Genomic DNA, 16,535 nt, shown 5'->3' with positions numbered 1-16,535 from the left:
GATTTAATGTGATGATATTTTGATCCATATTGGGTGAACGTTTTGTACATAGTCCCACCATTTCAGGGGCCCAAAAGTATTGGGGCAAATTCACTTACAGTGGGACAAAAAATTATTTAGTTAGCCACCAATTGTGCAAGTTCTCCCACTTAAAAAGATGAGAGAGGCCTGTAATTTTCATCATAGGTACACTTCAACTATGACAGACAAAATGAGAAAAAAAATCCAGAAAATCACATTGTAGGATTTTTTATGTATTTATTTGCAAATTATGGTGGAAAATAAGTATTTGGTCACCTACAAACAAGCAAGATTTCTGGCTCTCACAGACCTGTAGCTTCTTCTTTAAGAGGCTCCTCTGTCCTCCACTCGTTACCTGTATTAATGGCACCTGTTTGAACTTGTTATCAGTATAAAAGACACCTGTCCACAACCTCAAACAGTCACACTCCAAACTCCACTATGGCCAAGACCAAAGAGCTGTCAAATGACACCAGAAACAAAATTGAAAGACCTGCACAAGGCTGGGAAGACTGAATCTGCAACAGTTAAGTAGCTTGGTTTGAAGAAATCAACTGTGGGAGCAATTACTAGGAAATGGAAGACATACAAGACCACTGATAATCTCCCTCGATCTTGGGCTCCACGCAAGATCTCACCCCGTGGGGTCATCTCACCCCGTGGGGTCAAAATGATCACAAGAACGGTGAGCAAAAATCCCAGAACCACACGGGGGACCTAGTGAATGACCTGCAGAGAGCTGGGACCAAAGTAACAAAGCCTACCATCAGTAACACACTACGCCGCCAGGGACTCAAATCCTGCAGTGCCAGACGTGTCCCCATGCTTAAGCCAGTACATGTCCAGGCCCGTCTGAAGTTTGCTAGAGAGCATTTGGATGATCCAGAAGAAGATTGGGAGAATGCCATATGGTCAGATGAAACCAAAATATAAATTTTTGGTAAAAACCCAACTCATCGTGTTTGGAGGACAAAGAATGCTGAGTTGCATCCAAAGAACACCATATATACTGTGAAGCATGGGGGTGGAAACATCATGCTTTGGGGCTGTTTTTCTGCAAAGGGACCAGGACGACTGATCCATGTAAAGGAAAGAATGAATACCTTCGTGAGATTTTGAGTGAAAACCTCCTTACATCAGCAAGGGCATTGAAGATGAAACGTGGCTGGGTCTTTCAGCATGACAATGATCCCAAACACACCGCCCGGGCAACGAAGGAGTGGCTTCGTAAGAAGCATTTCAAGGTCCTGGAGTGGCCTAGCCAGTCTCCAGATCTCAACCCCATAGAAAATCTTTGGAGGGAGTTGAAAGTTCGTGTTGCCCAGCAACAGCCCCAAAACATCACTGCTCTAGAGGAGATCTGCATGGAGGAATGGGCCAAAATACCAGCAACAGTGTGTGAAAACCTTGTGAAGACTTACAGAAAACGTTTGACCTCTGTCATTGCCAACGAAGAGAATATAACAAAGTATTGAGATAAACTTTTGTTATTGACCAAATACTTATTTTCCACCATAATTTGCAAATAAATTCATAAAAATCCTACAATGTGATTTTCTGGATTTTTTTTTTTCATTTTGTCTGTCATAGTTGAAGTGTACCTATGATGAAAATTACAGGCCTCTCTCATCTTTTTAAGTGGGAGAACTTGCACAATTGGTGGCTGACTAAATACTTTTTTGCCCCACTGTATATGTGTATTAAATGAGGCAAAAGTTTAGTATTCGGCCCATATTCCTAGCATGCAATGATAACATCAAGCTCGTGACTCTACAAACTTGTTGGATGGATTTGCTATTTGTTTTGGTTGTGTTTCAGACTATCATCTTGTGCCAAATAGAAATGAATGATAAATGATGCATTGTGTCATTGTGGAGTCACTTTTATTGTAAAATAATATTATTTGTTTCTAAACAATTCTACAGTAATGTGGATGCTACCATGATTATGGATAGTTCTGAATTAATTGTGAATAATGATCAGTTAGAAAGTTACAGCAGCACCAATATCAAAAAAATAAATACTAACCTCCACTGTTATTGTAATGGTCAGAGGTTAGCATATCTTGGGGTTATGATATTTGTAGCAAGTGAGTGTGACCGACTGCCTTTGTGAACAATGTCATGGTTGAAATGTTATTCACCTCAGACCAGGGCGTGGTGTACCACTTGAAACAGGGCCTCTCAAAGCAGGTGTTCTCGTCCTCGGGCCTCTTACTGGCACCACAAGCCTCGTCGTCGTGGGTCTGGAACTTCCCAGCAGTGATGCCGGCGCACTGCACAATTCTCCACTTCACACCGCGGCCACATGTCGTGTTACACTGAGAGGAAGAAAAGACTGCTCTCAGCTAATGAATCTCTAACCAAGAGAACATCAAGAAAACGTATATTGAACAACAACAGAACATTCGGAAAACATTGTCAAAACATCAAGAGAACACCAGCAGAACATCAAGTAAACATTGTCAAAATAGGACACAAACAGAGCATTAAGAGACCATATATAGATCATCAGAACATCAATAAAACATCTGACAGAACATCAACAGAACATCAACAGAACATAAAAAAAACGACCCAGTTGCCTTACACTCTCCCAATCCTGAGTGAGCCAGTGTGGAGCACAGTCCTTCTCCCCACAGGGGTGGATTGCCAGGGGCTTATTCTCTGGAGAGCACTGGGATTCAGGCACCACACGGCCCTCTGGTGTCTTACAGTAAACGTGACGTACCATCTTCCCTTGGCCACACGACCCAGAGCACTGCAGAGGTCACAATTTCAACGGGGATGACACGGCAATAACACATAGTATTACTGATCCAGAGAAACAGCCAGTGCAATCACTATTTGTATCAGTCATCAACATACCATAGAAATGTAGTAGTGAGTGGAAGTAGTGTACTCACCGGCCCCCACTCTGACACAGTCCACTGGCGCTCGCAGGGCGGGCCTGTGCAGTTCTTGGTGTTAAGGGGGCGGGTCAGGGGATCACATGACTTGGTTTCATCTGAACACCTGACCTCCCGGGTCACCTGGGCCCTGCGGCCACACTTAGCTGGACACTGTACAGGAAAGAGGAGAGAGGACACACTCACCTTCAATATCACCTACAGTTGCTCAAACAGTAGGATGCAACAATCTACCTACTATAGTGTTCCTACTCAGTCATTAGTCACACACACACACACACACACAACCCCTGTCCCACCATCCACTCCCACAGTATAGCTCCACCCACCTCAGTCCACTCGGCCACCTCCCATTGGGGGCCACAGGTTGGGCTCTTACAGGCGCGGCGCTCCAGGGGCCTCTCCAGCTCTGCCAGGGTGCAGAGGTCACTGTACACAGAGCTGTCCAGCCCGGGGGACAGCATCTTCCAGCAGCGCACCAGACGGAACTGGAAGCCCTCACCACAGGTACGAGAACACTCACTCCAGCTGCTCGCCTCCCACCTGAGGGCGAGGGGATGCAAATAGAGCAGAGTTCAGGCACAATTAGTTATCTTCGGAAGTAAATGAAATCGAATCTTAAATAAAATGGTAATGGCCAAGAGGCAAACATTGTTCTCAAAGAACTTTGCATCACTTCAAGAGTCGTCTGACCGGTAAACAGTCCTTTAAGTACTTTCTCAGTGTGTTGTATTCTGGTGCATACCTGGGCTGGCACTCCCTCCCAATGCAGAAGTCATGAACAGGCTCAGGTCGGGTCATAGTGTCACAGTGCATGTCATTCACCTCAGCGCCATCGTAGCGAACACACATGGCAAAGGACTTTGACACTCCTGCAGCAGAAATTATAATTTCTTACAATTTCATAACTAATCCATACATACTGTGTGTGTGTGTGTGTGTGTTTACCTATAGAGCAGGTGGAGGAGCAGGGTTCCTGAGAAGACAGTTTCCAGCGGTACATGTCTGCAGGGCTCAGCTTGAAGTTCTTCTGCAGGAACCTCTGATTAGTCCTGTCAAACACAACATGACAATAAGGTTTTAAGGTTTTCAGAAGGTTTCACACTGTCAAACAAGACATGACCAGGCCTTCACAGTAAACCCACTGAACCCCAGCTCTCTCTCTCTCTGTCTCTCTCGCTTACACACACACACACACACACACACACACACACACACACACACACACACACACACACACACACACACACACACACACACACACACGGCTGATTCACCTCACCCTCCAAATCATAACAGCCAGCGACATTCTGTTTTTCATTAATTCACATAAAAGTGACATGAACATTCTTGTCATATCACTGGCTGTTTTTTTTATAGCCAGAGCAGAGATGTTTATTTGAAAATACACAGGAACTTTGAATCATTCTTAACCGGCATATCTCAGTGCAACTGTGACTAATTCCTGCACATTTATCCCTAGAGGTGACTACAGTCTGACAGTATGTTTCTTCCCAGTCATATTTTTCACTTTGCCGCAAATACCTTGAATTATTTGCTTTTAAGTGGACCGTATCCCATTTTTATTCCTCCTCCTCCTCCTTCCCTTCCTCCTTTTCCTCTCATCTGTCCCCCTCCTTCTCGTCCTCCTCCTCTTTTCCTCTCCTCCCCCCTCCTCCCCAGGGCAGGGGAAGACAGGGTGTGTCATGTGATGTGTTTTATGGGGCTCTGGCAGGAGAACTGGCAAAGCGGTGTTTGGACACAGTGCAGGGAAGCCAACATGAATTATAAATATGATGGAATGCTACCCCAGCCAGCCATGCGCTTTGGCTGTCTCCTCTCCAAGTGATTCTTTGGCTGTCTCCTCTCCATGCGATTCTTTGGTTGTCTCCTCTCCATGCGATTCTTTGGCTGTCTCCTCTCCATGCGATTCTTTGGCTGTCTCCTCTCCATGCGATTCTTTGGCTGTCTCCTCTCCATGTGATTCTTTGGCTGTCTCCTCTCCATACGATTCTTTGGCTGTCTCCTCTCCATGCGATTCTTTGGCTGTCTCCTCTCCATGCGATTCTTTGGCTGGCTCCTCTCCATACGATTCTTTGGCTGGTTCCTCTCCATACGATACTTTGGCTGGCTCCTCTCCATACGATTCTTTGGCTGGCTCCTCTCCATACGATTCTTTGGCTGGCTCCTCTCCATACGATTCTTTGGCTGGCTCCTCTCCATACGATTCTTTGGCTGTCTCCTCTCCATACGATTCTTTGGCTGTCTCCTCTCCATACGATTCTTTGGCTGTCTCCTCCATGTGATTCTTTGGCTGTCTCCTCTCCATGTGATTCTTTGGCTGTCTCCTCTCCATGTGATTCTTTGGCTGTCTCCTCTCCATGTGATTCTTTGGCTGTCTCCTCTCCATGTGATTCTTTGGCTGTCTCCTCTCCATGTGATTCTTTGGCTGTCTCCTCTCCATGTGATTCTTTGGCTGTCTCCTCTCCATGTGATTCTTTGGCTGTCTCCTCTCCATGTGATTCTTTGGCTGTCTCCTCTCCATGTGATTCTTTGGCTGTCTCCTCTCCATGTGATTCTTTGGCTGTCTCCTCTCCATACGATTCTTTGGCTGTCTCCTCTCCATACGATTCTTTGGCTGTCTCCTCCATGTGATTCTTTGGCTGTCTCCTCTCCATGTGATTCTTTGGCTGTCTCCTCTCCATGTGATTCTTTGGCTGTCTCCTCTCCATGTGATTCTTTGGCTGTCTCCTCTCCATGTGATTCTTTGGCTGTCTCCTCTCCATGTGATTATTTGGCTGTCTCCTCTCCATGTGATTCTTTGGCTGTCTCCTCTCCATGTGATTCTTTGGCTGTCTCCTCTCCATGTGATTCTTTGGCTGTCTCCTCTCCATGTGATTCTTTGGCTGTCTCCTCTCCATGTGATTCTTTGGCTGTCTCCTCTCCATGTGATTCTTTGGCTGTCTCCTCTCCATGTGATTCTTTGGCTGTCTCCTCTCCATGTGATTCTTTGGCTGTCTCCTCTCCATGCGATTCTTTGGCTGTCTCCTCTCCATGTGATTCTTTGGCTGTCTCCTCTCCATGTGATTCTTTGGCTGTCTCCTCTCCATGTGATTCTTTGGCTGTCTCCTCTCCATGTGATTCTTTGGCTGTCTCCTCTCCATGTGATTCTTTGGCTGTCTCCTCTCCATGTGATTCTTTGGCTGTCTCCTCTCCATGTGATTCTTTGGCTGTCTCCTCTCCATGCGATTCTTTGGCTGTCTCCTCTCCATGTGATTCTTTGGCTGTCTCCTCTCCATGTGATTCTTTGGCTGTCTCCTCTCCATGCGATTCTTTGGCTGTCTCCTCTCCATGTGATTCTTTGGCTGTCTCCTCTCCATGCGATTCTTTGGATGTCTCAAAAAGAAAAAGAAGTAAGGGATGGATGGGGCCAGAAGCCAGCCTGGAGCACATTCCATTCCCCCAGCCAGCCCAGCCAGCAGCATGGGCCCTTTTCCTGACGAGAATATCCAGCCCTTTTACATGCCTTGAAATGACTCACTCCAGTAGGGCCGGGACGATACCAATATCGCGATACGGGTCAGTATCGTGGTAAGGAAACAAAACATGAAGCGAATTTAACTTCTTTAGGAAAACAGCCTTAATGTTGGAAACAAACATCATTATGTTGTCATCCACAGTCACATGTAAATATTTTCCAAGCTATATTTTACAAAGCAGGCTTTTAAAGGACCAAATAGTTCGGTCTGTTTCGTGTTTTTCCTTTTTTCCATGGAAAACATATTGCGATACTGGTATCGTCACAGCCCTTCACTTCAATCCTTACTTAGAGAGAGAAGGACTCCCCACTGGGCACAGACGTCAATTCAACATCTATTCCACGTTGGTTCAGCGTAATTTCATTGAATTAACAAGGATCAACGTTGATTCAACCAGTGTGTGCCCAGTGGGTCTGTTGTGTTCACTCTAACCCCTCAGCAGCAGCATCAATAAGTGAAGAGTATTAGAGGTGGAAGATGAAGACCAGAGGGGTTGTGGATGGGATTCTGAAGTGATATTGTTTGGATGGGTTCCTATACCAGATAGCAAGCTGACGTTGGGTCAACATTGCCTCTTTACTTCTGCTCAACATTGTGTGGATCCCTCCTTACACTACCTGGTTCTGTTGGTGCGATTGTTGCTCCTCATCCCCGTCAGCAGCGTCCTGTTGGGGAACAGCAGGTCTCCAGTGTCATTCCTCAGCGCGCCCAAACTGAACTCCCCCAGAGAGCTGTTGAGGGGGAACTGGCCTCCCTGCTCCACACTGCTATAGTCCACCTCCAACGAGAACACTCCCTCTCCCTCCCTCAGGAGCTGATTGGTTGAGATGTTGGTGAGCAGCTCATCTGGACCAATCTGCTTGCCCAGCAAGACTCTCCAGATGAGGTTCTCTGAGTCTGGTCCCTCCTCTAAAGGCCTGCTGGCTGCCGGGGCAGGGACTGCTACGCTACCTGTGTGACTGCTGTTGCCATCTGTTGGGATAACAAGGAGGGCGTGGAAAGATAGAGAAATTATTAAAGTGGGAGAAAGCCTTATACTAAGTCGCACCAGAGGTGTTTCCTGGTCAGGTGGTCAGGAAAAACTCCTGGTGCTTCTTTAATAAAAGAGGAGTTTTATGTACAGTTTGTGCACTACAACAAAACAGCACACAAAGCCTTTCAACATATTCCTTAAGGCAGTAGAGGGCCTCGGTCTCACCCAATGGCCAAACTCTCTGCATAACTGTCCCACAGTCTAAGTGGAAGGGCTGTCTGAGAGCTTGGTACAGGCAGGTCGGCTTGCACTCATTACCACTCATGTTTGTGATGCAGCCATTTAAAAAAAAGGAGAAAATGCCAGAGCTCTCTGAATTTTTCATCTCCCCCAGCTCCTCTTTGTATATACTCCTGTGAATAATGCAGGACTCCAAAGGGCCAGCAGCGAGGACTCTCTTTTTTTTAAAACAACATTTTATCTCATCTGATATCTGAGTGGTGAACTGATTTATATGGAGATACATACAGTAGTTCAGGGGGAGAACTGCACAGTCTGCAAGTCGAGAACAAATCTCTCTCTCCCACCCTCCCTCCCTCCCTCCCAGTTACCTGCGTTAATCACTTGTGCATTGGGGTTATGTATAATTAGGATTATTTGTGTTATGTTAATTGAATTGTTTTTTTGGTTTCTAGTATGCTGGTGTTACCTGTGCATTGTGGTGGGGTTGGGCTGTCCTGGTGACAGTCGATGGCTCCTGTCTCCTCATACACCTCGTTGGTCTCCTGGCCTTTCTGGCCCTCGGCCCCTGCCGCCTTGGCCCCCTGTTTCAGCACCTGGTTCCTCTGGGTCTCAGGGGCCACCTTGTCATACGTGCTCCCGTTGGGGGCCACCATACTGCCCATTTCCACGGAAACCCCTGGGGCGGTGCTGTCGGGGCCAGTGTAGACGGGAGGTTGAGGGACAGGGGACAGGGACTCTCTCAGGACGGTGTACTCGTACGTGATGTAAGGGATACGACCATTCTGGTTCCACACCTATGAGGAGTCAAAATAGTGAGTGAGTGAGGGGGGGGATTAAATGATGTTGGTTATACTTCTCTTTTACAGTGTCTTACACCAGAGGTAATGCTCTGCGTAATAAACTACATCGTGCACAAATACAGCACAGTCAAACAGAATTATTACTGACCAGGTTTTTGCCAAGGTCTTTTTTTGGATGACTTAAGAGAGAACATGCAAGCAGCAGAGACAGACCAGCATAGCACCAGAGACCGAGAGCTCACCCATTCCCTCCTCCCTCCTATCAAACTCAGTCAATTGCACATATACAGTAAATACTGTACAGTACATGACTGCTGTTAGAGTCAGCCGTCTAGCCTGCCTGCACTCATTCAGACATGGGGCTTGATTGCCAGTGAGTGAGGCCATGAAAGAAAAGATAAGATACATGTACACTATTGAAGTTTTACTGTGTAACGCATTAACACGAAAAGATCCGCAATGAAAATGAAGGAGCATTATCAGTTTGCAGGTATCTATCTTGCAGAACTTTTCCTTCTTCTACCCTGCACCTGCAAGCTACTGGATACGTGTACACTACTCCTAAACTAGACATTACCCAGAGGCCCTGGCTGCCAGATGAGGGGAGGGAGCAGAGCAGACCTCAGCAGGCTACAGTACCAGAACATTGATGGCCTGGTCGATGGGCCCTTTGGCTACGATGTACTCGATCCCCGTCTCATACACATCCATGGGCCGCCGGTATTTGAAGACGGTCCCCGCCGCATGGAAGTTCTGGGGGCTGTCCACCTTGTAGTTCCCATTGAAGAAGAAGTTCCCCGCCTGATCGGTCACAGCTGTGGGGGGATAGGATAGAACATAGTCTCATTGAGGGGATGGAGGACCAGTTGGTTGACTCTACAGAAAAGGTAATATCTTTGATGTTCACCCTACACTGGAATTTCTCCTCCCCATACATGACCATACATGGATACAGTCAATTCAAGAGATCGCAAAGGAAGTAAAAGTATATACAGTTGAAGTCGGAAGTTTACATACACTTAGGTTGGAGTCATTAAAACAAGTTTTTCAACCACTCCACAGATTTCTTGTTAACAAAATATAGTTTTGGCAAGTCGGTTAGGACATTTACAAGTAATTTTTCCAACAATTGTTTACAGACAGATTATTTCACTTATAATTCACTGTATCACAATTCTAGTGGGTCAGAAGTTTACATACACTAAGTTGACTGTGCCTTTAAACAGCTTAGAAAATTCCAGAAAAGAATGTCATGGCTTTAGAAGCTTCTGATAGGCTAAATGACATAATTTGAGTCAATTGGAGGTGTACCTGTGGATTTATTTCAAGGCCTACCTTCAAACTCAGTCCCTCTTTGCTTGACATTATGGGAAAATCAAAAGAAATCATCCAAGACCTAAAAAAAAAATTGTAGACCTCCACAAGTCTGGTTCATCCTTGGGAGCAATTTCGAAATGCCTGAAAGTACCACGTTCATCTGTACAAACAATAGTATGCAAGTATAAACACCATTGGACCACACAGCCGTCATACCTTTCAGGAAGGAGACACGTTCTGTCTCCTAGAGATGAATGTACTTTGGTGTGAAAAGTACAAATCAATCCCAGAAAAACAGCAAAGGACCTTGTGAAGATGCTGGAGGAAACTTGTACGAGAGTATCTATATCCACAGTCCTATATTGACATAACCTGAAAGGCCGCTCAGCAAGGAAGAAGCCACTGCTCCAAAACCGCCATAAAAAGCCAGACTACGGTTTGCAGCTGCATGTGGGGACAAAGATCTTACTTTTTGGAGAAACGTCCTGTGGTCTGATGAAACAAAAATAGAACTGTTTGGCCATGATGAACATCGTTATGTTTGGAGGAAAAAGAGGGAGGCTTACAAGTCGAAGAACACCATCCAACCATGAAGCACGAGTTTGTCAACATCATGTTGTGAGTGCTTTGCTGCAGGAGGGACTGGTGCACTTCACAAAATAGATGGCATCATGAGGTAGGAAAATTATGTGGATATATTGAAGCAACATCTCAAGACATCAGTCAGGAAGTTAAAGCTTGGTCGCAAATGGATCTTCCAAATGGACAATGAACTCAAGCATACTTCCAAAGTTGTGTCAAAATGGCGTAAGGACAACAAAGTCAAGGTGTTGGAGTGGCCATCACAAAGCCCTGACCTAAATCCTATAGAAAATGTGTGGGCAGAACTGAAAAAGCTTGTGCGAGCAAGGAGGCCTACAAACCTGACTCGGTTACACCAGCTCTGTCAGGAGGAGTGGGACAAAATTCACCCAATTTATTGTCGGAAGCTTGTGGAAGGATACCAGAATTGTTTGACCCAAGTTAAACCATTTAAAAAGCAATGCTACCAAATACTAATTGAGTGTATGTAAACTTCTGACCCACTGGGAATGTGATGAAAGAAATAAAAGCTGAAATAAATAATTATCTCTACTATTATTCTGACATTTTACATTCTTAAAATAAAGTGGTGATCCTAACTAACCTAAGACATGGAATTTTTAGTGGGATTAAATGTCAGGAAATGTGAAAAACTGAGTTTAAATGTATTTGGCTAAGGTTTATGTAAACTTCAGACTGTAGATCATCAGAGTTTAATTTCAGTTGATTAATAGGGATCCCATTGCTGTATTTTCTGAAAATCTTGAATAAATGTTTTGCACCTTATATGCAACATAACAACATCACACCGTACCAACAGCGAACATTAGAGATGTGTGTATACATGGCATGGTGAGCAGGATAAGAAGGAAGTACCCACCCAAAACATCAGCTGACTTCTTCCTCTCAATGATCTGAATGTCCCAGGAGCCCTCAGGGATTGATGTGATGAAGGAGTAACCTTGGAGACAGGAAACATTATGATGACTTCATTTTACCTGCAACTAAATAGCCTGAACATCAAAAGAGTTGGCTAAAGAAGCACATATTGAGCTTGTTGTCAGACTAACCGGCTATAGTTGTCTTTCAGAGACATACAGTGGGGCAAAAAAGTATTTAGTCAGCCACCAATTGTGCAAGTTCTACTTAAAAAGATGAGAGAGGCCTGTAATTTTCATCATAGGTACACTTCAACTATGACAGACAAAATGAGAGAAAACATCCAGAAAATCACATTGTAGGATTTTTAATGAATTTATTTGCAAATTATGGTGGAAAATAAGTATTTGGTCACCTACAAACAAGCAAGATTTCTGGCTCTCACAGACCTGTAACTTCTTCTTTAAGAGGCTCCTCTGTCCTCCACTCGTTACCTGTATTAATGGCACCTGTTTGAACTTGTTATCAGTATAAAAGACACCTGTCCACAACCTCACAGTCACACTCCAAACTTCACTATGGCCAAGACCAAAGAGCTGTCAAAGGACACCAGAAACAAAATTGTAGACCTGCACCAGGCTGGGAAGACTGAATCTGCAATAGGTAAGCAGCTTGGTTTGAAGAAATCAACTGTGGGAGCAATTATTAGGAAATGGAAGACATACAAGACCCCTGATAATCTCCCTCGATCTGGGGCTCCACGCAAGATCTCACCCCGTGGGGTCAAAATGATCACAAGAACGGGTGAGCAAAAATCCCAGAACCACACGGGGGGACCTAGTGAATGACCTGCAGAGAGCTGGGACCAAAGTAACAAAGCCATCAGTAACACACTACGCCACCAGGGACTCAAATCCTGCAGTGCCAGACGTGTCCCCCTGCTTAAGCCAGTACATGGCCAGGCCCGTCTGAAGTTTGCTAGAGAGCATTTGGATGATCCAGAAGAAGATTGGGAGAATGTCATATGGTCAGATGAAACCAAAACTTTTTGGTAAAAACTCAACTTGTCGTGTTTGGAGGACAAAGAATGCTGAGTTGCATCCAAAGAACACCATACCTACTGTGAAGCATGGGGGTGGAAACATCATGCTTTGGGGCTGTTTTTCTGCAAAGGGACCAGGACGACTGATCCATGTAAAGGAAAGAATGAATACCTTCGTGAGATTTTGAGTGAAAACCTCCTTACATCAGCAAGGGCATTGAAGATGAAACGTGGCTGGGTCTTTCAGCATGATAATGATCCCAAACACACCGCCCGGGCAACGAAGGAGTGGCTTTGTAAGAAGCATTTCAAGGTCCTGGAGTGGCCTAGCCAGTCTCCAGATCCCAACCCCATAGAAAATCTTTGGAGGGAGTTGAAAGTTCGTGTTGCCCAGCAACAGCCCCAAAACATCACTGCTCTAGAGGAGATCTGCATGGAGGAATGGGCCAAAATACCAGCAACAGTGTGTGAAAACCTTGTGAAGACTTACAGAAAACGTTTAACCTCTGTCATTGCCAACAAAGGGTATATAACAAAGTTTTGAGATAAACTTTTGTTATTGACCAAATACTTATTTTCCACCATAATTTGCAAATAAATACATAAAAAATCCTACAATGTGATTTTCTGGATTTTTTTTCTCATTTTGTCTGTCATAGTTGAAGTGTACCTATGATGAAAATTACAGGCCTCTCTCATCTTTTTAAGTGGGAGAACATGCACAATTGGTGGCTGACTAAATACTTTTTTGCCCTACTGTATTTGTGGGGCTCATCCCAGATAGGTGTGCTCAAGGTTTGGAATAGATGGAGAGATATCTCCTCCATCAGTACCCTCTTTCCATGCCACCCACCCATCCATCCATCCACACACCCAAACTATCTCAGTTTGTGGTTGATCACACTCCTACCCAAAGTGGTGGCCCCGCGGCGGAAATTTCCATTGACCCTGCTGCAGCTGCTGCCATCCCCCTGACACACACCACACTTATCCAGCATGTTGGGCGAGAAAAGTACTCCATCACACCCGATTGGCTGCAGAAATGATGTTAAGACAAACAGGATCATTTTGAATCATTTCAGCACATGCAAAGCAAGTTGAACGTATGACACTCACGGAATATAGCAAGTAAACTGAATTATTTTATTGACACTATCATGTGACCAGGATAATAAGCATTTCGGCCATTCTCACAGAATATGCAAAGCAATCTCCTCAGCAGATGAAGAAACAAGCGTTCCCTGACCTCACATCTGCCGTCTACACAGACCCCTCTGTAGTTGCTGTACTTGCAGGACGTTCCGTCCCGAGCAGGAACCATCAGCTGTCTCTGGCCGTCGGCCGTGGTGCAGTGCAGGTCACATGGGTTACTGGAGATATGGACATAGTCATCTGTAGATGGATGGATACAAAGGTCAGTCACAGTGTAATAACGAGCTTCGAGGACAGGCCACACAGGAGGGAGTGACACAGAGCTGAGTGGGTTTATTATGGGTCTTACCCGGATACAGGGGTTTCCAGTGGTAGTTCCTGCCATTGTAGACCTGTGAGTTGAACGACCAGCACTGCTCTTCCCTGAAGCTTCTCCCAGAGGAAGGGCAGTCCTGCACAAGAAAGAAAATATACACACACTTTTCTGTCTGCTTCATGTATTTTTAATTTTAGAATAGTTTTACAATATATTATGAAAGGGTGTGACAACGTGTGACAACTCTAGGACAAAAAGGCCGTTCACCCTGTACCTCTCCAGGACCAGGCTTTGTGGCCGCTGTACTAAACCTTAAGCAATTTTGAATCTCAATTGATTACAAAAAAAGCTGTGTTGTCTACATTGACTTCTGCATCATAGGCTTCGGGTTGTGGAGTGTTGTGTCAACATGTATTTTGCTAACGGCAGGAAACGGGGTGGCAGTAATAGATGCATGCTAACCTTGGTGTTACAGAGGAGGTATTTCTTCGAAGTGCCAGTGCAGGTCATGTTGTCTCTAGCAGCGGCTGCTTTCTTTCTTTGGATAGAAAATGAATGAATTTAGTAAACCTGCATGTTGAGATTTGAAGATAAATAACACCTTTATTGAGTAAAATAGAATACAATGGAATAGAACAGGTTAGATTAGAATGGAATAGAACAGAACAGTATAGAATCGAAACGGTCTGTCAGCGGACTGACCTCTGTTTGAGACAGTGCCTCTCCTGGGACATAACCCCCCCTCCACAGGTGCGTGTGCAGGCGGTCCACTTGGCCCACTCCCCCCACCAGTATGTGGTGGACTCCAGCTCGTCCTCCAGACTGTTGGAGGCTCCCCCTTCCTCCTAGACACAACACAGAACCCTTAGAGAGAAGCAGCAGAACAGGGCCCTGTACACACTGTGACTAATTATAAGCATGTCTAGCCACTCTGCCAATCTGGGTTAAGTGGAGACAAGTGATATGTACTGTGCTCTCCTTGTAAAAGGTGTGAGAGAAAACAGCTGTGGGTTTTTATAAGAAGACATGTAACAAAGAATAGTCTGGAGATGCGAGGGCCAGAAAGAGGGAGCAAGAGTGAGTGAGGGAACAACTGGCAAATAGAGAAGAAGAGAAAGACAGACCAACAGACAAGCAGTGTGACTGACTGACTGACCGACTGAAATGATGCCAGTGATAGAGAGTGTGTGTGTGTGTGTGTGTAAGAGAGAGGCCTGAGTTGGGCGAGCATGTACCATGTAGAGAAAGAGAGAGAGAGAGAGTGGGACAAGCGTACCTGTCCCCTGGTTGAGAGGTTCCCTACAGACAAAGCCAAGGTGAGAAACCCCAGTAGCACCAGGCTGGTCTCCCCACATTGTTCCCACGACCAGATCCTCATCCTGACACGATCAAATACACAGAAAGACCTCAATGGGACAGAAAGGTAGGAGCTGAAGACTCACACCGATAAACCTGAACTAGGTACAGACAAATAGGATGGGAAGAACACTGTGGAAATGAAAAGACATCTTTAATGAACTTGCATTGGTATATCTGAGACAGCAGACCCCTAACTAAGGGCATAATGCACTGTACGATTAGTGCGACGTAAACTCAGTTCACAGATCACCAGTCCCAATTCCAATACAACATTTGGATATCTGTATGCTGTGATATAAAACAGGCTTTTATAACCGTCCTTAGCTTTTGCGTATATCAGGGATCTACTGTCCTTGCAAGGGAGAGCACTTAAAAGTGTTTCAGAGGAAAGCTATTCGTGCCACATCTGTGTGGGCTTCAACGTAAATGTCTTCAGACTTTTTAGTGCGCTGGCAATCACCGTGTACTTGGATGAAAACCTTCAGACGCAGACAGGTGGTGACAAAGACAGGCTGTTGAGTGAGCACAGGTGTTGGAGACAGGATTTGGAACATGGAAGCAGCATGTCAAACAAGGCTCAATGCTGGAGAGACTAAGGTAAGTTTCCTAACTGAAGGCCTAGCCCTTCCACACACAGGTAGGCCTTTGTTTCCTCCACCTTAGTGTGAATGCACCGGCTGCCCCAGACGTTTACTGTAAGGTAACATACACACGTTCATGCAAGCACACACACACACACACACGCACACGCGCACACGTGATACACACATCAGGTCAGTGACATACACACGCTCTGACTCTAGAAAAAGCCCCCTTGCACATCCCCCTGTCCCACCTCTCCTCCTCATCAGGCCCACAACTCCAGTTAGGTAGGCTTCTTAAAATAAGCAAACAGATCGTCTAGCCCTGTTTGCAGTCTGGCTTTTTCTGGCACTAAATATTGGTGACAGGTGTCTTAAACTACCCGCTGGAACACCTGGAGTTCATTATCCTCCCAGACACAGCTGGAACGTGTCCAGCTGCCAAACTCTCTCGCTCTCTTTTTCTCTCTCTCCCTCTCCCATGCATCTCTTTCTCGCTCTCCCTTTCTCTCTCTCCCTCTCCCATGCCTCTCTTTCTCGCTCTCCCTTTCTCTCTCTCCCACAGACCATGCAGTCTGTCGCCGTCGAGACAGGCCTTCCTCCTCACATGGCTTCACAGGGCCACAGAGGAGAGTAAACACAGCCCTGCGCGTCTCCCCCCTAGCCACACCCCCCTGCGTCCCCCTTTCCCCTCCCGGCCCTCTGCCCCCCTGGGGCCCCCTGTTCAGGGTAGGAGGGGTGTTTTTCTTTCACAGGCAGCAGACAGACAGCAGGCTATCCCTGGGGAGGCTGTGGGGAGCTGGGGCCGGTCGGATCGGGGCTG

General features: G+C 45.8%; 1 protein-coding gene across 5 annotated transcripts in view; it reads right to left on the bottom strand.

Annotated features, from left to right (window-relative positions):
• LOC110535833 (ADAMTS-like 2) overlaps positions 1-16,535 on the bottom strand; it is a 50,716-nt gene that overhangs the window by 7,624 nt on the left and 26,557 nt on the right. For 3 of the 5 annotated variants that reach the window (XM_090190385.1, XM_090190383.1, XM_090190384.1), the window contains 16 exons: positions 15,049-15,151; positions 14,475-14,617; positions 14,235-14,310; positions 13,806-13,908; positions 13,551-13,696; positions 13,215-13,338; positions 11,264-11,344; positions 9,124-9,299; positions 8,151-8,478; positions 7,086-7,440; positions 3,878-3,981; positions 3,675-3,801; positions 3,259-3,472; positions 2,927-3,082; positions 2,611-2,781; positions 2,165-2,341 (listed from right to left, as the gene is read on the bottom strand). In XM_090190385.1, coding sequence (XP_090046511.1) covers positions 2,165-2,341; positions 2,611-2,781; positions 2,927-3,082; positions 3,259-3,472; positions 3,675-3,801; positions 3,878-3,981; positions 7,086-7,440; positions 8,151-8,478; positions 9,124-9,299; positions 11,264-11,344; positions 13,215-13,338; positions 13,551-13,696; positions 13,806-13,908; positions 14,235-14,310; positions 14,475-14,617; positions 15,049-15,150 — 2,583 coding nt within the window. In that variant the 5' untranslated portion in view covers position 15,151. The remainder of the gene's footprint in view (positions 1-2,164; positions 2,342-2,610; positions 2,782-2,926; positions 3,083-3,258; positions 3,473-3,674; positions 3,802-3,877; positions 3,982-7,085; positions 7,441-8,150; positions 8,479-9,123; positions 9,300-11,263; positions 11,345-13,214; positions 13,339-13,550; positions 13,697-13,805; positions 13,909-14,234; positions 14,311-14,474; positions 14,618-15,048; positions 15,152-16,535) is intronic. The other 2 variants (XM_090190386.1, XM_090190382.1) reach the window with 1 other exon arrangement.

The sequence above is a fragment of the Oncorhynchus mykiss genome, chromosome 11 (assembly GCF_057628025.1).
Source record: "Oncorhynchus mykiss isolate SJ-2025 chromosome 11, ASM5762802v1, whole genome shotgun sequence".
NCBI lineage: Eukaryota > Metazoa > Chordata > Actinopteri > Salmoniformes > Salmonidae > Oncorhynchus > Oncorhynchus mykiss.
This window is presented reverse-complemented; position numbering and strand designations above follow the sequence as displayed.